This window comes from Diplotaxodon limnothrissa, linkage group LG7, assembly GCF_057381915.1.
Source record: "Diplotaxodon limnothrissa isolate DT_005_m linkage group LG7, D_limnothrissa_male_GT1.1, whole genome shotgun sequence".
NCBI classification, from domain to species: domain Eukaryota; kingdom Metazoa; phylum Chordata; class Actinopteri; order Cichliformes; family Cichlidae; genus Diplotaxodon; species Diplotaxodon limnothrissa.
Genome location: NC_140602.1, coordinates 57680848 through 57706463, shown reverse-complemented (window position 1 = coordinate 57706463; position 25616 = coordinate 57680848). Strand labels below are relative to the sequence as shown.

The following is a 25616-nucleotide window of genomic DNA, read 5'->3' as shown; positions in this document are numbered from 1 at the left end:
ACACTTACAGGAACTCACACCATAAAATCACAGCTGAGTTAAATCAGCTGCTTCATCAGCACTGACCTCCTTATGGCCTTCACCTCTCTGAGGACCAATCAGTGAAATAGCACATGTTATGCGTCTATAGCGCCCGAGGCCTCTTGGGGGTGATTTGTTTGCTAGCTTGTTCCTCTTCCTGGAGAGTACAACGGAAAGACTTGACTTTATCTGGAAGAGGAGAGAATATCACACAGAAGGCACTATTTAAATGATGATCTTTGTCTTTAAGGATAACATGAAATCACGTCACTCATACAAAATTTGATACACCAGCTGAAGCTTTTTTTTAAATATTGTGAAATATTCTGTAGCAAAATGTGAATTTTATAAAAAGTGAAGGTGAAATGATAGGATAAGAGCAGAAACTGGTGAAGAATAGGAAATAAAGATTTCTCTCTCCTATCATCATGGATAATCCTTCTGCTGGACAATTGTGTTGTCTTTGTTGGGTCTCTTGTATTTTCATATAATTCGTAGCTTAACTTCTTTCTTTCATATAATCAGCTATTTGCTCATTGTGACAAAGTGGAGAAGCAGTTGTAATTCTCTCCATTTGTCCCATATGTGTTTACCTTTTTTTTGCACATTGTACACATTATTCTGTTTCTATGTATTTGCTATGATTTGCTATTTGTCAAGTAACATTGCTTCACTCACTATCCCGGGTTTGTTTGTGTAAGCGTTTTGTTGCCGGCAAATCAAACATTCTGCAAATTAAGACAAATACTAAGTTATGCTTCTTTATACTTTATTATGTTACAGATTAAGTCATTTGTTCATACTTACTCTGTTTGTCTTTTCAGTCATCATGAGTGTCAGGTGTGGGGAAACGCCCGCTTGGCATTTCCTCATTTTAAAGTCCTGATCATGTCACACATGACATCATCAGGTCAAACCATGTGGAGGGGTTTCTTTTTCCAGAGAGATGCTTCCTTTTGTTTGTGTTAATGTTTAAAGGGATTTGTTGAATGTTTTTCCTTTTGTTAATACTGCCATTTAGTTGTGTAAATGTGCATATTAGAAGTGTGTAGAGGTTTTGTGTTTTTAGATAACCTGAGTAGAGTTTTAGATCCCTCAGTTGAGTGAGTGGTACTGGCTGGGCAATTGGAGGGAAATTGATGGCCCTATTTAAAGCCAGTCTCTACCAGATGCAGGAGAGAGGAGAGGTGAGTTGTGTCACCAGAGCCATGTTATGTTGAGTTTTGTTAAATGAATTGATTTGGGGAAAGTTTTGTTAAGTTATACATTAAATTAAGTTCACTGCAAATAAATTGCTCACCTTGGAAACCCAAAATGTCTGCATAGTCTGCTTCCCTACCACCTTCCTTGACGTTCGAGTGTGACTACTTCACACTCATCAATACTGACCTTGATTGAAGTATCAGATTTTTAAATCACCAAATATGGGTATAGTTCTTAAAAATCCAATATGAATATCACCCCTATATAGGGCGATTGTGGCTCAAGAGTTGGGAGTTCGCCTTGTAATCGGAAGGTTGCCGGTTCGAGCCCCGGCTCGTGTCGTTGGACGGTGGATGACTGGTTGTCTATAGCGCTTTGAGGTCCTTAGGGACTAGTAAAAGCGCTATACAAATACAGGCCATTTACCATATGAATAAGTGTAAAACTTATTTGAGTTGTTTGCACAAAACACATTTTGAGTTGTACAACTGAAAATGTGAAGATATATTTTAATTTTACTTGCAAGTTTGTTGATGGAAATGGCACACTATCATAGAAACTACTTAGCACTCTTGCACTGTAATGCGTTAGTTTGGATTGAAGCTTACGCACTGTAAACAGAACAATAATACAAACCAACCAATATACACATCAAGGCTGCAGTAGATGAAAAATCCTGTGTTTTGTGAGATAAAATTGCCGTTTCTGAGTCTGGTGGAGAGTAACAGATTCATTTCCTTGTGGGAAAGAACTGCTGGCAGAGGAAATGTTTTAAATGTAGCTTAATATATAACATAACATCGGTACATTGCTTTTATTACTGTGGCAGCTGGTAGTTGTTTGTTAACGGTGTGTCTGTTGCCATCTACAGTTATTCATTTATCAGACTAACTTGTAGAATTGATACTTTCTTAATGCAAAGAGGCTGAAAATTTGGAAACTGCATGATGTTTACCTCTTAACTCAGTAAGAATGTCTATCTTCTGGTCCAGGATTTGTTCTAACTGAGTTGCATATGATTCAACATCATAGTCCACCTCCTCTGTCATTTCCAGAAGCACCTTCTCATCCTCCAAGCACCGGATCGACTCCTGTAAGGGAAAACGATGCAGCTGAGTTGGGCTATGTGGTTTTAAATTCATATTGCCTATGAATGCAAAAGTGGGTCAAAGTTATGTTATGGCATGTGGCTCCTCCTTATAAAAATATGGCAAATTCTATGGTATTTACTGTAAATTACTGCACTAAAGATAAGATAAGATAACCTTTATTAGTCCCACATGTGGGAAATTTGTTTTGTCACAGCAGGAAGTGGACAGTGCAAAAGTTATATGGCAAAAATTAGAATATAATAAAAATAAAATACTGTACACAACTGTACAGAATAGAATAAAATAAAATACTATATACAGTAGAATAAATAGAATAAAATATACAATAGGATAAAAATAGAATACAAATACTTAATACAACTGAGTAAAAATACAACTTTGTCAGATAAAGAGTATTGCACTTAGTGTTATTGCACATGTGTGGATGTGTGTGTTTGATCAGTTGGAGTCTTTGTTGTACAGTCTGACAGAAGTGGGGAGGAAAGACCTGCGAAATCTCTCCGTCCCACACCGTGGGTGCCGCAGTCTGCCACTGAAGGAGCTGCTCAGTGCTGTCAGAGTTTCCTGCATGGTGTGGGAGATGTTGTCCAACAGGGATGACAGCTTAACCACCATTCCCCTGTCACTTCCCACCTCCACTGGGTCCAGAGGGCATCCTAGAACAGAGCTGGCCCTTCTGATCAGCCTGTTCAGTCTCTTCCTGTACCCGGCAGAGATGTTGCCACCCCAGCAGACCACACTGTAAAAGATAGCTGAGGCCACCACAGAGTCATAGAAGGTCTTCAGGAGTGGGCCCTCCACTCCAAACGACCTGAGTCTCTGCAGCAGGTACAGTCTGCTCTGCCCTTTCCTGTAGTCTGAGTTATGAGTCCAGTCCAGTTTGTTGTTCAGATGAACACCAAGGTACCTGTAGCAGTCCACAGCCTAAATGTCCATACCTTGGATGTTCAGTGGTTGCAGTGGAGGATGTTTGTGCCTGCGGAAGTCGACCACCAGCTCCTTGGTTTTACTGGTGTTGATGTGGAGGTAGTTCAGCTGGCACCAGTCCACAAAGGCTTGGGTCAGTCCTCTGTACACCTTGTCGTCCCCATCAGTGATGAGGCCGACTACTACAGAGTCATCAGAGAACTTCTGCAGGAAGCACTGGGTGGAGTTGTGGGAGAAGTGTGCAGTGTAGATGGTGAAGAGGAACGGAGCCAGAACCGTTCCCTGTGGGGTCCTTGTACTGCAGACGACCCTGTCCGACACACAGCCCTGAGTCCTCACATACTGTGGTCGGTCGGTGAGGTAGTCCAGTATCCAGGTAGTGAGGTGACGGTCCACTCCAGAGTTCTCCAGCTTGTCCTTCAGGACCGAGGGAAGAATAGTGTTGAAGGCACTGGAGAAATCAAAGAACATGATTCTCACAGTGCTTCCAGCGGTCTCCAGGTGAGCGAGGGAGCGATGTAGGAGGTGAATGACGGCATCATCCGCTCCAATGCCAGGCTGGTAGGCAAACTGAAGTGGGTCCAGTGATGAGCTCACCAGGTGCCGAAGCTGAGCCAGGACCAGCCGCTCCAGGGTCTTCATCAGGTGGGATGTCAGAGCCACTGGCCTGTAGCTGTTGAGGTCCTTGGAGCGTGAAGTCTTTGGCACTCGCATAAGCTGTTATCGCGATAACATGCGAGAATTCCCGGGGCAGGTAATACGGACGCATGCTAACGGCTAACAGCTCAATGTCTCTGCTGCAGAGTTGTTCTTTCACAGTGATGTGCTCAGGGTTACACCATCTGTCATTTACAAACACTGCCAGTCCCCCTCCTTTCCTCTTACCGCTGTCTCTCGTCCTGTCCGCTCGCAGCAGCTGGAATCCCGGTAGTGTCACGCTTGTGTCCGGAGTTAGCTCCGTTAGCATCATGATGCTACATTGCCAGTACTCCCTCTGTGACCAGGTTAGCGACGTGACCTCATCCATCTTATTGGGCAAAGATCTTACGTTTCCAATAATTACAGAAGGAAGAGATGGTCGATAACGTCTCCTTCTCGGGCGACGGCGCTCCTTCCCAGCACGACACCCCTGTCTTTTCTTCCTCAGCTCGCTGGGAATGTCGATGTAGCTTTAAACAGGTTAAAGCTATCAACAAAGGACTTCATGGAAGGACTTCATACATCTATGTATTTTGTTGAACAGATAACAGAATAAAGAATGACAAACTTCTGGTGACCAAAGAAAAGCAGGATGCTTGTTGAGTCAAACACTTCTGGGAAACACTGACCCACACATACAATTTTGAGCAACAAGAAGAACTGGGAGCTCTTCAAGTAGAAGAAGGCACCATATCTCAACATGAAGTCTGTTTGGCGATGAAAGCTCAAAAATCAAACAAACCAGCCAGCATGGATGAAATCCAATCAGAATTGCTGAAATATGGAGGGCCGATTGTTACAAATGTGCTCACAAAACTGTTCAATGAATGTTGGTGAATGGAGGCCGTCCCCAAAAACTGTCAGAAAGGCGTCATCCTCAAACTACCAAAGGAGAGCAACATGATGGAGTACACAAACTGGTGTGGAATCACCCTACTCTCTGTCAAAAGAAAGGCCTTCTTCACCATGCTACTCTGCCAACTTAAAGGCACTGCCGACCAACGCCTCTGCGAAGAACAGGCGGGCTTTCGACATGGACGATCATGCACTGACCAAATATTCACCCTCAGGAACATCATCGAACAGTTAGCGTTCAATGATATGTGTTAATTGAGAGCGATCACTCTCAATAAACTTCATCGACATCAAAAAAGCCTTTGATAGCATTCACAGAGATTTGCTTTGGAGCATCCTCCACCTGTACGGTGTCCCGCGAAAATTCATCTCAATCTTCAAGTCACTCTACTGCCACCCCAACTGCTCCATCAAGATGAACACGGGCCACACCGATCTCTTCACCATTGAGACTGGTGTCAGGCAAGGATGCATCCTCTCGCCCTTCCTGTTCCTAATGGCCCTCAACTTCATCATGAAGAAAGCCCTGGTCAGGCCAGATGCAGGCATCACCTTGGACGGGATCAGTTGACTTACCGACCTTGATTTTGCAGATGACTGGTGGAAGATGGACACCACCTCCAGCATCCAACGTCGAACCTGGCTGGAAAAAGTTGGACTTTGCATCAGTGCAGAAAAATCAAAAATCATGCACATTAGCGACCAGGCCGGTATGCCTAAGATCAAGATCGGTGGGCAAGAACTCGAGGTGGTTGAGAGGTTTGCATACCTTGGCAGCGTCATTGGCTGGGACGGAGATTGAGAGACTCATTTCAAGAGCCGCACTGGCAAAGCCTCGTTGGTATTCCAACAAATGTGAAATATCTGGTCATCTGCCTCCATCTCAATCAACATCAAGGTTCATTAGTACGCCTCAACCATCATCCCAATGGAAATCTATGCATCTGAAAGGTGTAAAGCGTCGGCCAGTATTACCAGGAAGGTGGACGTCTTCCACCAGTGCTGCCTTTGAAGGATAATGAAGATCCGATACTTTGATCATGTCACCAATGAGTAGGTGCTACGATGAAGCAACCGTCCTCACCTCAGCGTGATTATCGCATGCTGCCGTCAAAAACTTGCCAGGCACATCATTCGCATGGACGACAGCCAAACAAAACATTCAGATGGGTTCCACCTGGAGGTTGTGGCAGGGGACGGCCATGGCTGACCTGGCACCGGACCTTCCATTATGACCTCAAAGCCCTTTGCATTGCTTGGGATAAAGGTGAAGAGCTTGCTGGAAATCGTAATCGATGGAGAGACCTTGTCGCCCAATACGCTCGATAGCTTGGGTGGACGAAGGTCTGGCAAAGGTAAAGCCTCTTGAGAAAATAGGGTAGATGAATTCCAGTGCTAGCTGTGAACTGTTGCTTAGGATATCAGATTTTTAAAACTAAAGCTTTACCCATTATAATAAACGATTTAGCATTGTTCAGAAAAAATCTGTATCTATACTAACATGCCTCAAAACAAATGATCAATCAGGTATGTGGGGCTAGGCATAGCAATTAGCTACAATTGGTTATTAATTTCCTATTATTTTTAGCTGTAAATGGAAAAACAGAAATCTTCTGGCCTACTGTACCTGAAAAACAGCCCTGTGATCCTCTAGCACCTGCTCCTCCATTTCTACCAGCTGAGAGACGGCTTCATGGAAAGTGAAGAGCTGCGGGGAAACCTCTTCCTCCTACAATAAACAAAGCCAGTGCTGTGATTATGAATTTAAAACTGCAGGAAATATATGCAAATTTAAACTAAAAACAATTATGCTAGATAAATTCCAAGAAATAATAATAATGTACCAAAACCCACAGGTACTTCATTTACTTCTTTTATTAAATCCTAATGTTATTCAATATTCAGCCATGACCATTTTCCAGATGAGGCACCATCAGCCACAATGTGAATGAGGGTTATGACATAAAAGTTAAAAAATAAAGTGACTGCAGAGGAAGGCAAGATCTATTGTTTATTTTGTTGAAACTAGTTTTATATGGAAAGTAACTGTGCAAGAACCTGCAAGCAGACTTAGTGCTGAATTGAACTGTGAATGTGGCAGGGAGCTAGAGTAAAGATATGAGAAGGTAGGAGGTATTTTGAATATTATTGTTTTCTATGGGCCACATTTGTGGAATAATGCAAGTTATCATCTGGCTCAGCAGTTCCCAGCCAACTGAAGTCAGTTTGTGGAAACCTAGCATCTATATTTTTCACACGGAGCTGCTGTGGGTTCAGATGTTCTCTGTCACGGTAGCGTGCGTGGGCAGCAGATGTTCTTACGTTCTGTTCACAGAGCAGCTTCAGATCATCTCTCTGTGGAGAGCTCCCCACTCCCCACTGAGCCTCCAGCACCTCCAGCTGCGTGATGTGTCCTCCCTGATGGCTCTCCATCATGGCTGCCGCAGGGTCCACTGTGAGCTCCTTCACCCTGACAACACATCAGCACTATAGGTAAACCAACAGTATGACAACTGCAAACAACTGCAGAGGTGAGCTACAATGGTGTGTAGCTGTATATGAGAAATATACAAACGTGTCGCGTCGGTGACAAGTGGTTCAACATGCCAAGAAATCAGTGATGAATACTGTGAGTTATGAGAAAGAAAGATGAAGATGAAGATGATGACGAAGAACTTCATGCAGGCTTTGGGAACTCACGTCTGGAAAACAAGTCAAGTCAACAAATGACTGATGAAAAAAGCCTAAAGAACAAAGAAAACCAAAAAGTTTACACTTCTGCTGAATTTGGGATTTAGAGATGGAACAAAGTGGGGCACATGCATCATGATAGGTGACACAAAGCTAAAATATATTGAATAGATTGGATGATACTGGTAAGGTGATGTAGCGATTTCTTTTTTACTTTTTGCCAACAAATCTTACAGAAAGATCAGAACCCAGAGGAGGCAGTTGTCAAATGGTATGCTGAATGGAAAGATCAGGATGCGGTGTAATTTTTTTATATTTTTTTTGCCAGCCATAAATTATTGTAGCACATAATTTTATAAATGAATTGTTAACGTACTCTTCATTTTAGATCAGTTTTATTAACGGTTTCCTGAAGATGCTTTATATTTTAAGGTAAAAGCCCACAGCAACACTGAGAGAACCCCATTGCCCTATGAGCAGCTTTGTTGAGGATCGCTCCTTTAACAGGAAGGTCATATGTGTTGTTAATTGACAGAAAATGCCCCTCTTTTTTTTTTTTTTTACTGTGAACCCCTTATAAAAAATTGAAATTTCTATAGATAGTGAAAGAACAGGATCTTTTCTGTCATTTAACAGCTTATCAGTTGCGTCATTACATCGGTGCAGTATAAATGGCCATTAGGGAAGGTTGTGCTGGGCCAATTTCTGCCCCCACGCCCTATATTTGATACTGCTGCTTTAGTGAATAATTATTTGCACTACGAAGACATGTATGTGGGTTTAAAACACAATAAATGACAATTAGTTTTTACAGCAACTAAAAAATTTGTCATCCAGTGCAACAGTGTATCTCACTGGAGTGTTTTGGGATGGAAGTGCAAAATATATAATACTTATATAATGTAATACTTCATAGAAAAGTACAATTGTTATTGGTTTTTTTTTCCCCAAAAGGATTTGTTGACAAAAATAAAATAAGACTAACAAAAAAAGTGAATGACTTAACCTTCTAGGACCTGGCGTCCACATATGTGGACATCACATTTTGGGTTATTTAGACCAAAATACTCAATTTTGCTCTACAAGGGCCTGATATCCACTTACGAGGACATTATACAGCTACTGTTCTATCAAAATTTTAAACAAATATCCCCATATGTGGTTCTTATTTTTCTTAAAAACAAAAATAAGGTAAAAAAAAATAATAAAGAAATCTGGTGATTCTTCGTTTTTACATTCATAGGGCCCCAATCGGCCCAAATATCAAAGAGAAACTAAAAATGCATTCTGTGGAAGAGTTTGGGTCTTAGGAGGTTAAAGCAATAAAAAAAACTTTGTAAATAATAAGTAAAGTGAGGCAGACAGTGAATGAACTCATTTTAACCTTGGTTCACATGCCAGCTAAACTGAATTTAATTCAGTTTTATTTATATAATGCCAAATCACAACAACAGTTGTCTCAAGGCACTTTATCTTGTAAGGTAAAGACCCTACAAAAATGATTACACCATTATTATGGTGACTGATGATGTTAGGACCCTCAATGATCTTTTTAGAAACAGACACAAAGCGGCTGCCTGGGTTCATGTGAAATGCCAATACGGGGGTAACTAATTGTGCAGGACACTGTTAAGAGACATAGCAAAATGATCATACTCATAGGTAGGGGAGAGCTCAGAGCGACCTCCTCCACCCCCACTCTGGGAGAAGGGAATGTCTGAGGGACTTATCCCAAATTCCTTTACTCTGGGAAAAAAATGCATGACAGGGGAGAGAAACACACATCAACAAGTGGAGGCAGGAGAGGATCATGTTATGTTATGTTATGTAGTCTTTTCTATTTTACATTTTTATGAATTCATTCAACAGAGGAGAAAGACAAACGGAGCACACAGATAACTAAGATAAGATAAGATAAGATAAGATAACCTTTATTAGTCCCACACGTGGGAAATTTGTTTTGTCACAGCAGGAAGTGGACAGTGCAAAAGTTATGATGCAAAAATTAGAATACAATAAGAATAAATACAGTACACAGCTGTACAGAATAGAATAAAATAATATACTATATACAGTAGAATAAAATAGAATAAAAATATACAATAAGATAAAAATAGAATACGAATGCTATATACAACTGAGTAAAAATACAACGATGCCAGAAAAGATTATTGCACTTAGTGTTATTGCACATGTGTGGATGTGTGTGTTTGTTCAGTTAAAGTCTTTGTTGTGGAGTCTGACAGCAGTGGGGAGGAAAGACCTGCGAAATCTCTCCGTCCCACACCGTGGGTGCCGCAGTCTCCCACTGAAGGAGCTGCTCAGTGCTGTCAGTCTGCTGCATGGGGTGGGAGACGTTGTCCAACAGGGATGACAGCTTAGCCGCCATTCTCCTGTCACTCACCACCTCCACTGGGTCCAGAGGGCATCCTAGAACAGAGCTGGCCCTTCGGATCACCCTGTTCAGTCTCTTCCTGTCCCCAGCAGAGATGCTGCTGCCCCAGCAGACCACACCATAAAAGATAGCAGAAGCCACCACAGAGTCATAGAAGGTCTTCAGGAGTGGGCCCTCCACCCCAAACGACCTGAGTCTCCGCAGCAGGTACAGCCTGCTCTGCCCTTTCCTGTAGAGGGCGTCTGAGTTATGAGTCCAGTCCAGTCTGTTGTTCAGATGAACACCAAGGTACCTGTAGCTGTCCACAGCCTCAATGTCCATACCCTGGATGTTCAGTGGTTGCAGTGGAGAATGCTTGTGCCTGCGGAAGTCTACCACCAGCTCCTTGGTTTTACTGGCGTTGATCTGGAGGTAGTTCAGCTGGCACCAGTCCACAAAGTCTTGAGTCAGTCCTCTGTACTCCTTGTCGTCCCCATCAGTGATGAGGCCGACTATTGCAGAGTCATCAGAGAACTTCTGCAGGAAGCACTGGGTGGAATTGTGGGAGAAGTCTGCAGTGTAGATGGTGAAGAGGAACGGAGCCAGAACCGTTCCCTGTGGGGCCCCCGTACTGCAGACGACCCTGTCCGACACACAGCCCTGAGTCCTCACATACTGTGGTCGGTCGGTGAGGTAGTCCAAAATCCAGGTAGTGAGGTGATGGTCCACTCCAGAGTTCTCCAGCTTGTCCTTCAGAACCGAGGGAAGAATAGTGTTGAAGGCACTGGAGAAATCAAAGAACATGATTCTCACAGTGCTTCCAGCGGTCTCCAGGTGAGCGAGGGAACGATGTAGGAGGTGAATGACGGCATCATCCGCGCCAATGCCAGGCTGGTAGGCAAACTGAAGTGGGTCCAGTGATGAGCTTGTTAGGCGCCGAAGCTGAGCCAGGACCAACCGCTCCAGGGTCTTCATCAGGTGGGATGTCAGAGCCACCGGCCTGTATCTGTTGAGGTCCTTGGGGCGTGAAGTCTTTGGCACTGGTACAACACAGGAGGTTTTCCAGAGCTGTGGGACTCTTCCCAACCTCAGGCTCAGGTTGAAGAGGTGCTCCATCACCCCACACAGTTGGTCCGCGCAGGACCTGACGACCCTCGAGCTGATGCCATCTGGGCCCGCTGCCTTCTTGCCATTAATCCTCCTCAGTTCCCTCCTAACCTGGGTGGTTGAGAGAGACAGGCTGGAGCCTTGTGTTGAGTGTGTATTGGATGCTGTTGTTGGGGGTGGGGGGGAGTGAGCAGGGTGAATAGAGGAGGTGTGAAGTGTCTGAGGTGTCAGAGGTGGAACAGCAGCAGTGGGGGTGGGTGAGTCTGCAGCCGATGTTGTAGACTGTCTCATGGTTGAATCAAATCTGTTGAAGAAATGATTCAGTTCATTTGCCCACCTCACATCCCTCCCAGGCAGAGAGTTCTGCTGTTTGTGGCCTGAGATGGTTCTGAGGCCTCTCCAGACTTCACCAACGTTGTTTTGCTGAAGCTGGTTCTCCATCTTCTGCCTGTAGCTGTCCTTCCCATTCCTTATCAGTCCCCTCAACTCTCTCTGCACCCTTTTCAACTCCTCTTTGTCTTTGGATTTGAAGGCCCTCCTCTTCTGCTTGAGGACAGCTTTAATTTCTGGGGTAATCCAAGGTTTGTTGTTGGAGAAACAACTAAGAATATTCCTCACAATAAGTCAACATTTTCAAGAAAAATCTGGCTTTATGTTTCATGCAAACTCCTCAAACACAAAATTTTAAATAATTCTCTATACTGTTACAATGGTGAATGTGCTTAATAAACAAATTTTCCAAACTTCTGTTTGTGATAGGCAGCCAATCAGAAGAAAGCTGGCTTAAAGTGAGAGAAGTTGAAGTTGAATTGAATTTTTTGACAGTTGAATCTTGTATAATAGATAAAACTATGGAACTTGAAATCAGTATAACAGGTCCACTTTAGAACTTTATGTTGATGCTTTTGACAAAACCTGAAAGTCAGGGTAGTTAGTGGAAAGTGAAGGTGTATAAATTTGAAATTATAACTCAATGTGCATTCATCTTAATGTTATATCTGAAAACCTTTTTTTGCCTTTCAGTAGAATCTTTCCTACCTGTTGGCATATCTCAATGTGTTCAGTGTGTTTTCACAAGATGCCATCCCAGGAGAGATGGTTGCAATCTGTAAAAAGATGAGAGAGGGATTTACCAAAACTGCAACCAAATCTGTAATCACTTTCTATTGTGTCTGTCTATAGTGGGTACATGTTGTTTTCTTACCATGCATGTTCTGGAGTTTTCTCCGATGAACGAGTCCCGCAGCACTTGGGTTAACTTGCTGGCTCTAAATGGAGTGTGTGGTTTGTTTCTGCCCAGGGCTCGAATACACTCCTGCAAACATACACCATGCCCAATTATGCAAAAAAATCTGGCTAACTAATTATAGTCATTTTTGAAAATAATTTTTAAGGAGAACTAGGAAATATTTACTATTTTTCTTTTCTCAGATGATTTGCTGTTTCAAGTCAATTGAATATATCTGGGTTTTCTCGAGATTGCCTGCCTCCATCTCCTCCTTTCCTGTAGAATCTTCCAAGAATCTTCTTTGCTGTCTTAAAGTTGTTGTTTTTTTGCTTTTTTTTTTTTATATCTATAGCCTATTTGTTGCATTTTCCTTGATGGATGTTCTTCTGATTATACAGCAGCAAAATGCCCCTGAAAGATATTCTTGATCCCTTTTTTCCTCCTGCCTGCTGTCTTCACATCCATTGCTTCATATATCCACTATCCCTCCTCTGACATGTCCAAAAACCCCACCCCTCAAAGCTGCTCAACCAGAGCACCTTATTAAATCCTGTCCAATCTGCTTACTCCTACAAAGATCTTAACATCTTCAACTCTGCCACCTCCAACTTGGCCTCCTGTCAGTGCCACTGTGTCCAAACCATACATCATACCAAATCTCACTACCACCTTACCTTTCACTCTTGCTGCTATTCTTCTGTCACAAATTACCCCTGACAGTTGTCTCCATCAACTTCACCTTGCCTGCACTCGCTTCACCTCTCTTGTGAGGTGAAGCGAGTGCAGGCTGTCTCCGTAGCGATCGGTGAGTGGGAATAGTCGGTGTAAGAATCCAAGTTAATCGTCTTAATATTAAATCAATCGAAAGTATCCGTAACATTTTCTTTCTGTTTGCAGCATCCCCTCGTCGACATGAGAGCTAAGTGGTGAAAGAAGCGCATGCGCAGGCTTTTCCTCTGGGACATTCTGAACTCTTTGTTCTATTAGAAGGCATAGCATACATTTTCACTGCTATGCAGATGACACCCAGCGCTATCTGTCCATGAAGCCAGATAGCACACACCAATTAGTTAAACTGCAGGAATGTCTTAAAGACATAAAGACCTGGATGGCCGCTAACTTTCTGCTTCTTAATTCAGATAAAACTGAGGTTATTGTACTCGGCCCTGAAAAGCTTAGAAATATGGTATCTAAGCAGATTCTTACTCTGGATGGCATTACCTTGGCCTCCAGTAACACTGTGAGGAACCTTGGAGTCATTTTTGACCAGGATATGTCCTTCAACGCACATATTAAACAAATATGTAAGACTGCGTTCTTCCATTTGCGCAACATCTCTAAAATTAGAAATATCCTGTCTCAGAGTGACGCTGAAAAACTAGTTCATGCATTTATTACTTCCAGGCTGGACGACTGTAATTCATTATTATCAGGATGTCCAAAAAACTCACTGAAAAGCCTTCAGCTAATCCAAAATGCTGCAGCAAGAGTACTGACAGGGACTAGAAAGAGAGAGCAGATTTCTCCTGTTTTGGCTTCCCTTCATTGGCTTCCTGTTAAATCCAGAATTGAATTCAAAATCCTGCTCCTCACATACAAGGTCTTAAATAATCAGGCCCCATCTTATCTTAATGACCTTGTAGTACCATATCACCCTATTAGAGCACTTTGCTCTTGCTCTGCAGGCCTACTTGTTGTTCCTAGAGTATTTAAAAGTAGAATGGGAGAGAGAGCCTTCAGTTTTCAGGCCCCTCTTCTGTGGAACCAGCTTCCAGTTTGGATTCGGGAGACAGACACTATCTCTACTTTTAAGATTAGGCTTAAAACTTTCCTTTTTGCTAAAGCATATAGTTAGGGCTGGACCAGGTGACCCTGAATCCTCCCTTAGCTATGCTGCAATAGACATAGGCTGCCGGGGATTCCCATGATGCATTGAGTTTTTCCTTTCCAGTCACCTTTCTCACTCACTATGTGTTAATAGACCTCTCTGCATTGAATCATATCTGTTATTAACCTCTGTCTCTCTTCCACAGCATGTCTTTTATCCTGTCTTCCTTCTCTCACCCCAACCGGTCGCAGCAGATGGCCGCCCCTCCCTGAGCCTGGTTCTGCTGGAGGTTTCTTCCTGTTAAAAGGGAGTTTTTCCTTCCCACTGTCGCCAAAGTGCTTGCTCATAGGGGGTCATATGATTGTTGGGTTTTTCTCTGTATCTATGAAGCGCCTTGAGGCGACTTTTGTTGTGATTTGGCGCTATATAAATAAAATTGAATTGAATTGAATTCTGTACTGTCACTTTGCATGGTTAACCCCGAGTATTTTAACTCATCCACCTTCACTACCACCTCTGCTGCTTGCTTTTTCACTGTTATACCTGCCTTCCTTTACCATCAAAACTGCTCATGTCAATGTTAATTAGATTTGCAGGACATTCATGTGCTCCAGGACTTGAAAAAATGAAAACCTTCACTAGGACTTTTCTGTTGTTCTACAAAGTATAATTCTTTTTTTTTAGCAAAGGTATGGTGTGCAATCATTTCACCCTGGAAAATAAACAGTTCAAAGAAATCTTTAAAATGAAAATGACATTAATACCCAAAATGAGTGTATGTAAACTTCTGAAATCACAACTATATGAGAAGCACAACACTAAAGAACAGAATATCTGTAGTACTAAAGCGAAGACCTTGAGTGCCAGCAGACTCTTGTTGATCTCTGCTCCCTCGAGGCGAGTCTGCCGGTCAGCGCTGGACGTGTCTGCCCCTCTCTCATTCCCCGCCAGGTCGATAAGAGAGAACTTTCCATGCATCTTCCCCCGCCGACGCAGGATGATCTGGAAAACAGCGTGACTCCGGGAGGAGTGAGCGTTGGCCGATGTCTGCCCAGACGTCCTGCAAGAGGCATGGTGGGGGGTGTTCAGGGGGTTCATTCAGCGGTTCTCCAACTCAAATCTTGTTACTGTTTAGTGTTTTCACATATCCATATGTGAAAAAAAAAATCACGTTTACCTGCAGCTGTTTCCCACTTCGATGAGTTTGAGGACGTCTTCTGTGCATTTCACCTCCCTCTCCTGCAGGCCCACCACCTGCACCTGCTGCTTCCCGTCCTCCAGCACCCGTAACTTGGCTTTACGGTTTAACAGGTCAAACACCTTCAAACACAAATATGCTCAACAGTAGCGTTAGCAGTTTAACCTTTTCTCAGCTTCACAAAGACAGAGGACTGGACTCTGGCAAATTTCTCCTGATTTAATTTCCATTACTTGTGCTGATGGTTCTTACCCCATGTAGTATTTTCCTAGCAGCACTTCTACCATGAGAATCATTCACATGATTTACCACCAGCCACTTATGCTGAGATGTGTTTAACATGGTCCCTGATCTGAGCTGCTGGTATCTGGTCAAGGCACATGAACCTCCTTTCCTAGAGCAATTCTCATTACAGCTAATTTTAATCAGAGCCGGTCCTTAAAAAAACTTTTCTGGACTACCTGTCTTTATCATTTGAAGTCATTCTTGTCATAATATTAACATTTACAGCATACTTCCTCCTGAAGTAGCACCATTTAATTTCAATCCCTCACTGCTGACAAATAATACAAATAACGTGCGATATCATGCCCAGATGTGATATGAATCCCAAGCTTGCACCTAGCTCTTACAGGTTCACAGTTCATCTGCTCCCTGCCAAGAAAGCGGTGCCTACTTCAGGTCAAGTTCCATGTTAGTCGCCTTAGAGCAAAGGCCCACTCATGAGCCTCCACAGGGTGTGGAGAGGGGCTCACGTTTGCATGTGAGGAGGAGGGAGATCCTGAAGTTCCTCTGTTGCTGCCCAAGAAGTGCAGTATAAGTTATAAGCTCTCCCACTCGATTATGGAGCCTATCTCCCTGGCATGGAGCACCAAAGGTGCCTCAGGAGGCAAAACAAGACCACAACTGAGAGTATGTTCCACCTGGTGAATGCCAGTGTTCCATGCTATTTGTGTTGTTCTGAATGAACCGACTGAAAGGGAACAAAGTGTTATGTTTAATACTTCTATTGCCTGGAGAAGAGGAATGAGGTAAAACACTAGCTTGCTCTGTTGTGCAGCTGGGCTTGGTGAAGAGCAGCTATCAGACTGACTGTGATGACAGGGGTGTGTATGTGCAAGTGCGGCCGACATTATATATGTTCAGGGAACAGAAGTTATAAACATAACAATTTGTTTTCCAGTGACTGAGGTACCCGTCTGCTACAGAGAATCAAGCACATTGGCATAAACAGTTAAATATAAATATGTGGTATTTTTGAAGTAAATTGAAGTAAATGTCTCATCCTTCATCATGACTCTATTCATCAATTATTTAACCTTTTTTTTATTATATATTAACATACAGCTTAACTGATCAGTGATGATAACACACTTACCTTCCCACTGTAAATTTCAAAAAATGTGGCAAAAACTTGCAGGTCCAGCTTCTTATAATTTGGCTTCTTTAACATGAGAAAAACGTCTCTGGCTGCAGGGAGAGAAGGACACACCTAAATGAGAGAGACCAGCAATAATAATGATAATAATAATAATCAGTAAAGCAGAAACTAACCAGACAGTGCATAGATCCCTTTGGAGCAGTCCTGGTTCTTTCCTGAGAAGTCCCCTCCCATTGTCTAAAAGGAGACATGAGTTAGAATTTGAGAAGTTTGGTTTTATGACACTAAATCCAAACTTCTCAAATCAAAGTCAAAAACTCACATGTGTTTTTCCACTTCCAGTTTGTCCGTATGCAAAGCACGTCGCCATTCCCCTCTCAAAAATGGTCTCAACCAGCGGCTGAGCAGTGAACCTGCAGGGTGGAGTGTTTATTGGCAGCAGAATATTTGACTCAAGTGCTACAGCATGAAGAAAAAAGAAAAAACAGTGTACCTGTAAACCATTTCATTGGTGGAGTTCTCATCAAAGGCATAGTCAAATCGGAAGGTCTGGTTCTCCAGGTAGCGGGTCAAGTCAACTTTCTGCTTGGGCTCATGGACCATTACAACGTCCTTACTGGGAATGGTGATCACATCCAGATCCTTTGTTGATAACTCTGAAGAGACACAGTCATTGTTATAGACACAGGCTACAATGATGTACAAGGGCAAGGACAAGCAGCAGTCTATAGACATCCCTGTTACTTGTTTTTAATTAATCGACATTCAGAGATTTTTAGAAATAATATTTAAAATGGACACAATTGGCACCACAACAGAAGAAATGACCCATGAGTAGGGATGGGTACCGGTATCCGGTGCCATGATGGCACCGGTTCTGACATAAACGGTAGTAACCAGACCGAAAAGCAGCGCACATTTCGGTGCTTTATTTCCCTGAGATGTCATACACTTTGGATTCTAGCCAATCATTTTACCTTTCCGAGGATAGTAGGCGGGTCCAGGTACGTACGTTCTTTTAGAGCAGAGCTACAGATTAAAAACGCCCAAGGCGAAGTGGTCAAAAGTCTGGCTGTACTTCACAGCAAAAGATGCAAACCCAGCAGCCTGCAACAAGTGCTTTAAGGTGATACTGTGCAAAGGAGGTAACACCTCGAATCTGATGAAACGCCTGGCGACCCATAGCGTTTTTTTAAAAGTCTAGAAATGCGCCGTATTTGATAGCTTGCTGCAAGACCTCACACCGTGCACATCTACTGCGGGTGTGGTGCCTGTTATCGGACCAGGAGTTAGCAACATGAACCCGAAGAATAGAGTCCTGGCCCCTAGCCCTGCCAGTGTAGCAGAAATGATGACGGATGATGACGGCAGCAGCAGCCGTTCTTCTCTGCGTGAGTAGCTTAATGTTGTTCGTGTGTAATTTACGTTGAGTAGGCTAACCACCATTAATGCACGTAAGGTGAACTAGCAAACACCGTCGTAGTTACATGCGGCTGTCTTCTTGTTTGACGGCAGATGCTCCCTTCACCCTGGCCAAAAAGGCTAAAATGCCCAAAGAAAAAGTGGAAAACAGCTGAGAGGTTTTAGGACAAAGTTTGTGTTTTTCCATTGTTTAAGCACTGCTTCCAGCCAAGAGTGATACCATATATGCCACATAGCTGCAGAGAAGACTAACATTGTTATCTTTTTACAAAAAAACAGCTGAACATGAGAGGTTTTTGGACAAAGTTTGTGTTCTTCATTCTTTAAGCACCGGTTCGAGCACCGGTTCGAGCACCGTTTAAGCACTGGCACCGTTTAAAAAGTACCGGTTTGGCACCGGTATCGGATTAAACCTAAACGATACCCATCCCTATCCATGAGTGTCCAAAATCAGGCAGATCTGATTGATATAGTGGATGTAAACAATAAAAAACTTTTAGGGAGGCTTTCCACCTCCTCACAGGGGTCATCTCTCCAATTCTAAACTACTTTGATTAGCTGTCTGAGCTTGAACACAGGCTTCACAGTTTCTCTGAATACAGCTGCTACATAAATATGCTCTTACCTTTTTTGTTGAGGGGACGTGCACGAACGCACACGCATATCCTGTGCTCCTCAATCTGAAACATGAGAAGACATGAATAAATAGTGCGGTTCACACCTTTGTACTGGCCATATGACCTCCTCGTTTCTCCTTTCTTCCAACATTCTCAGGTACCTCTCTCTCTACTGACTCCTTCTGACCAGCAGATCTAAATTGGACTCACCAGATCGTTTGTGGTTAAAGGTCTGTAGTCCAGACTGGCTCTGAAGTCTCTGATCATACACATAATCTCATAGTTTGGTAAATTAACGTCCACCTCCTGCAGTGGCACAGAAAACAAAAGTATTGATCACATAATGACAAAGACAATAAAAACATTCAGGAAGCATTTCAATTATTCGTGAATTAATTAATTCAAAATCAACATCCTAACATTTTGAGTGACACGTCACGTACTTTTAAGTCTTTTGTCTAAATCAGCCGATTAGAAGCTACTTTCAGCCTGAGAATACTTTTTGTATCCAGACAGTGCTCTCTAAAATGGGTTTGGTAGATCACGTTTTGATTTTTAGTTCCAACTAACTATATGTTTTAACTCTAGGGCCACCTGCTCAGAACACTGTGAACCGAACACAGCTGCAATAATCAAAAGAAAAAAACTGAAGCATCTGATTCCTTTAAAAGTTTGTGTTGTTTCAGCTGTTTTCAGAATTTAAACGTTTTTATTAAATGCTACATGAGCTGACTGATTAATTAAAACAGTGCTTATTAAATCTTCTCACAGTTTCAGTTAATATGACTTGATGAGTAATGTTTCTTTTGCTTTGTTTTTTTGGAGTATAATTATCCATGTTTTTTTCTTTTTCATTTCACTCATATTGTCACAGTTTTGCTTATTTAACATGAGGTTATATTTAAAAAACCTGATTAATTGCATGCATTATAGTTTCAATAATTTGCTACTGCAAATCTGGAACATTACCAGCACACTGTGAAAGACTACAGCAGACACACACAATAGAAATAAGCACAGAAAAAAGCTCAGTCCACACATCCACATGCATTAAGGTCAAAATATTCAAGCAAAAATATATACAGTATATTTAATCTTGGGTTAACAGTACAGAGTCTAGTTGTTTGTGCATAATTCTGTTGACCTTTTTTTTATTTTTATAAAGAGACACAGTACAACAGTATAGTGGGTAAAACTCCTGTTGTGTGAGAGGCAGCATTATTATCCATGTCTTATAGTTATGACTATAAACCAGAACTTTCAGCATTTAGGTTTGAAAATCTGGGACTTTTGTTTGTTAGAGTGGTGGGGTTGGCTCAAATACTGAACTTTGAAGTTATTTAGATGAAAAAGTGAAGACAGTAGACATTTTGCATTTTTGCCAATTTTGGAAGTGTTACAGTACAAATAGTAAAACAGGTGGCCTCCAGGAGATGTCTTAAAAACCCTGGGAACATGTGTTGGCAGGTATGCTATAAATCAGCTTCATATCTAGAGATAATTCTCAAACAAATGGTTCTCCACTTCACACTGTGGTAATGTGTTTGTTGATGTGTGTATAATGTAAAGTACTGTAGTGTATGCTTGAGTTCTCACTTGTGCCCTCTTCTCTCTGAGCTCTTGTTGCTGAAGACGTCTCTTCTCTCTTTTCTCCTGCAGTTTCTCCACCTCCTTCACACAGTTAGATTTCCTCCGTGCTGAAAAAACAAGGAGCACAGTGGCCTAAAATATCAGCATCAAAATATATATACATATGGTTACAGGCTGAAGTAACAGGGACTATTCCCTCTGATACATTAACAATTATTTTTGATGATGCTGACTCATAATGCCTTACATTTACTTTTACACACACAAAACAAGAGCTGCAGTTTTGCTGATGCTCCTACTCAGTCATCTGGCCACCACATCGACAAAACACTTCATACAACAAAAGGGAAAAAAAAAGAAATAAATCAAAAGAACTGTGTAACTGAGTAGTTACACTACGCTTTGTACATTTACCTAAAATCTAAATGGTTTCATAAATTTAATTAATCTTGTTCAACTTTTATTATATGTCCCACTTTCAAATCTTGAATTAAAAGTCAGTTTTTCTACTATACAGATGCATCATGCATGCATCACCTTAAATCAGTCATTCTCAATAATCAAGTGTAAAATGTACAATATCTAAAACTTTATATTATAAAGACTACATCCATTTAGCCAATTCATAAGTTGTAAAAAATAATTTGTTGATAATTGTGAATGCCCCCTAACCTGGGTGTTTTTTTAATTGGCAACCAGCATTATTTTAAACGTGTTAAAAGTCCTGGAGTATTCCTAAAACACATGGCAGTGATTTGATTGATTCAGTCCCTCAGCCCATATCTTGCCAAGCTCCATTTGTCATTCTGTGTCTGAGTTCATCTGTGTCATGATGTCGGCTCCGTTCTGCTCTTGCTTTCAGTGTATGCACATAGCCCGGTGGGCAGGTCTACAAAAAACTTGCTAGATTTAGCTGATTTTTAAAAAAAATTACACTGAATATGGCTTTTTATTTACAGTATTTCTTTTTTCAAATGTTATGTTTTGAGTGCTATTTGAAGGCCTGATCTTATTTACATATTTATGGTCATTCAAACAACAGCAGAGGAAAAACTTAAACAAGTGCTGCAGTATGAAGCCACAGCGAGTGAAAGAGCCTTTGACACCCTTAGACACACAGCTGTGTGGGAGCATGACATCACTGCTACAGAGAACAACAACAGAGATGCTGGAAACTCCCTCCAGAGAATTTCAAACAGAGCCATGTGGACATGAATCCTCTCTCATATGAAGTTTGCAGACGGGGTGACTGTGTTACCGTTCTGCTGCTGTATCAGGGACTGGTTTACGGCAGGCTGGGGAACGATGGTTGGTGGGGGTGGCTCCGCAGCTTGGCTGTGCTGACTGGGACGTGCCCGGGTTGTTCCCACTGAGGCAGCTGAGGAGCACACAATCCAGTGTAACTGCTCATCTCAAAACATTAAAAAGGCAGTTCACCCAAATTATACAAAGTTAAACCCAAATTCTCAGGAGAAGTGTTCACAGTGACCCTCTTAGATTTTCTGTGAGGTTTGTTCATGCCAGTGTTTCTATGCTGACTGCTTCAAACCGACTGCACAAACTTAACCATTCATTTTGTCATAACTGACAGACTCGTGAAGCAGGGGATTTTATCATTAGAAGAGTAAATACAACCAAACATGACTCTTTAATTCTAACAAAATATTACAATTTTAAATATTTAACACTGATTTTTTTTCTTGTCAATTCAGTTAAACATTCATAAGAAAGAAATTTCAGCACACTTATTGGATGTTTCTTCCTAAATGCACACTGGGAGTCATTATTACATTCTTACAAAACCCTGTTGTATACAAATTTCTATCTTTGACTTTTACAGTTATTAATCACTTGGACTAATTCTTGTATTGGGAAAACTTTAACTCACCTTAAAAACTGACTTTAAGGTGAGTTAAAGAAGTTGTAGTGAAACTGTTCTACAGTAATTTCCGAGAAAATAACCCTCACTCACTCTGCTTCCCATAAACTCTTTTTTTTTTTACATGATCGGGCAGCACCAACTGTATCGAAGTAGAAAATGATTAAATTATAAGCTTCATATCTCAGAGCTGTTAGTGGGAGAACGTACCTCTGTTCTCCCGTGGGGTATTTTCAGCCTTGGGTATTGCTGTAGTCCGTCTGGTCTATAAAGACCATAATCATTAGAGTTGAATTAAGAATGAAAGAAGGGAGTACACAAAGTATGCAAGGAAAAATGTCTAAACTGAATTATATGTTATAGCAATAAATACAGCATAATCTCTTCAAATCAGGAATAATAGTAATATTCTGTTAAAAGGTCATGTGCAAATAGGAGTGATTGATTAATGATGTCTGGTGTTGAGAAGCAGACCTTGGGTACTTTGCTGGTTTTGGCAACATTGGAGGGAGGAACAGGAGCCTCGGGACTCTGTGGTATCTCTTCATCAGGAGCTACATCTGGATTCAGAGCAAAGACGCTCTCCAGATCAATCTAAATCAGAAAAAAGAAAGAAATTCCTTTGTTATCGTTACAATCTTTGTTTAAGCAGGGGCTCAAGATCACCTCATCAAGTGCAACAGGGGCTGTATTTGCTGAGAACATCAATAAAGATGATCAATAACGTTTATCTTTGCAGTATGTGACTGCTTAATTTGTCGTAATATCTTTTATCAATAATATTTTTTCAATATTTCTACTCTTTTAGAAGGCTGTAATGATGTAAAGGTGAACTTAGCCTCCCAAATGAACACCCAACATAAAAAAAAGCTCAGATAATTCTGCCAATGACAAAGCTCGTTAAAATCTGCGATCTTTCTGGTTGCCAGCAGGAGGACATTCTTTAGCTTTTTAAAAAGAAGTTTGATTGCATAGAAGCCTATGGGAAAATGGCCTATGAGTTTCAGGTCTTATTGCACACATACATGAAATTATGGTCCTAATTAGATTCTAAAATGAACAATAAAGCAGGTTTTGTCTTAAAGCAAACCTACATTGTTTTTGTGAATGTAGTATTGCTAAATCTTCCAGTCTTTCCTAGTTTTGGTAAACCTTACTTATCACATCTGGTTTCAAAACATCAACATTACAATTCCCAAAAAAAAGCTCACCTTTTGACATGAGGACTTTATTAAACTATGGGTCATGTGACGGTGTCTACTTCTATCTTTTTTAAGCATTTTATGCTTATACACTTGAGATACTTGTAGTGCACTGCATCGGGTACAGCAATATGTTATATGTTACAACAGCATTACAACATGTCCAGGATAAAGCAAGTAATAAGATACTCATGTCTATTTCATTGCTTTCAGGTGTTCCAAAAAGTGATTTCCAGTGTTTCTTTGTGTTTTTCATCTCTAACATATACTGATAAATATTGTGTGGTCAGGATTCACTAAGCTGTTATGTATAAAATAAAGAAATTACCTATTTTGCAAGTATCTTCATGACTCTGTAATATTGTATCTGCTCCTTGTTTTTTATTACGATCAATCCAGTCCTTTTTGGCTACTTAAAACATCTTTACAGTACTATGTCATGTTTGTTGCAATTTCTGCCTCTTTTTTGGCCAGATCCCTCTTAAAAAGCCATTTTTAATATGAATAAGAGTTTTTACCTTGATAAATAACGCGTATATAAAAGTCACTTTGACAAAACTGATTGCAGCATCTGATGTCTGACAGGGTTATTGTTTCTGGCTCAAAATGCTTTGATATTATTAAGATATGTTTCACAGGTTATAGGCCAGCAACTCATTTACAACAGTTTAAATACCAGCTATCATTTTTTGGCAGACAATCACTTTTTAGTCACTTCATCAGCAACACAAATAAAACTACAGACAGGTGCCATATTTGAAAGTTAATTCCTGACAACAATTCAGGAAGAGAATTACAAATTACAAATCACTACATTTCAGGACATAATGAATGAAACCGAGTGCAGAGGTAGATGTACCTCTTTCCCTTTGGTGTCTCCGTTCTCAATCCATTCCACTGTCACACTCTCATTGTCTTCATGCAGTGATGTGACCATCGCCTGGTGTATTCGTCCTGCAGAGAGGATACAGATGGATGCTAGGCCTGCGCAGTGCTGGACCAGACTGTAGAGCCAATGCTCATACAGACACCAACTTATGAGCCATAAAGCTAATGTTCAGTAATTAGGCCTGAGGATATTTTGTGCATTATCTTACAACAAATAAACTGATCCATCAGTCATTCAGTGTTTACAGGGAAAACTTAAACCCTAAAATAAGGATGCTGATATGCTAAATGGGTGTGGCTGATGAAGGATGATGTTGAGACTGTCAATCACACCACTGCAAGCGCTGCGTGTAGTGACTGTTGACCGGGTTCTTAGCCATCAGACAAATATTAAAATACACAGAGCAGTTTGAAAGTCGTGCGATTTTTTTACTGAGATGAAATACAGTTGGAGATGAAAGGCCCCCATCAGCCATCCATCAGCCCTGGTTAACAGGCCACCGCTGCATGATGCAGTGCAGACTTGTGCCTGCATCCCGTCCTCTAACCGGAGGTGTTTCGGCCATGAAGCAATGGACGGGAGGAAGGAGAGGGAGGGCGGCAGGGTAGGTGTCAACCGGACAGCAGGTGGACGGACCCGCCCGCAGCCCTGCAGTCAGGTCGACCCATTGCCGTATGTCTGCATCACTGACAGACACAGCAGCACCGTGTCAAAGACTATTTGTGTCATTTTTGAGTCTCTGACATTTCGCTCGCCGACCTTTTACTGCGACATTCCTGTGAATGACAGTGTAGCAGCCTGCTAGCTAGCAAAAACACCCGGCTGCGTTGAGCGGTAACGTTAGCTGCTCTCATGCGGACCGGCCGGATGGAGAGCGGTGTGTCTGAATGTGCATGTGTGAGCGGAGCATGCTACGTACCGTCGCTCCGTTTTATCTCCACATAAATGCCAACGAATATCTTCCCGAACATCCCGGCCATCGCTCCCGGTATGCCGTTTATTGAGCGCTCCAGTCTAAGTTGTGTGATATTGCGGAGACTGAGGTCATTTGCGGTCTGTCAGGAGAGAAGACAGGCGGAGAAGAGCAGGTGCGCATGCGCCACTGATGTTTTCACCTACAATTTCAACCCAATAAATAAATAAATAAATAATAAAAACTGACTACTGTCGTTAAATTTATAACAAAAATTCACGTTGTAATCCTGTTGTTGTTAGTACAATTAACGAAATATGTAGATACTTTACTTTTATTTCCATTTTCTGTAACTTGGACAATATAATTATTATAGGGCAGAAAATTTGATTAATATATCTTATTTTTTTATTTATTAAAAAAAAATCAACAATCTAAGCTCAATAAAAGCTAATGAACTTTTCGATTTTGGACTGATTC

General features: G+C 41.6%; 1 protein-coding gene across 1 annotated transcript; it reads right to left on the bottom strand.

Annotated features, from left to right (window-relative positions):
- Positions 1-124: 124 nt before the first annotated feature.
- LOC146629345 (kinesin-like protein KIF2A) lies at positions 125-25203 on the bottom strand. The gene is made up of 21 exons (XM_085358518.1): positions 25143-25203; positions 24194-24288; positions 22607-22726; positions 22343-22397; positions 21512-21631; positions 20260-20360; positions 18874-18969; positions 18672-18726; positions 17118-17280; positions 16947-17037; positions 16798-16861; positions 16622-16713; positions 15223-15365; positions 14901-15105; positions 12194-12304; positions 12028-12095; positions 9165-9254; positions 7140-7287; positions 6445-6546; positions 2180-2315; positions 125-210 (listed from the first exon to the last, which is right to left on the bottom strand). The coding sequence occupies exons 1-21, from the start codon at positions 25201-25203 to the stop codon at positions 125-127; spliced, it is 2202 nt and encodes a 733-aa protein (XP_085214644.1).
- Positions 25204-25616: the final 413 nt, after the last annotated feature.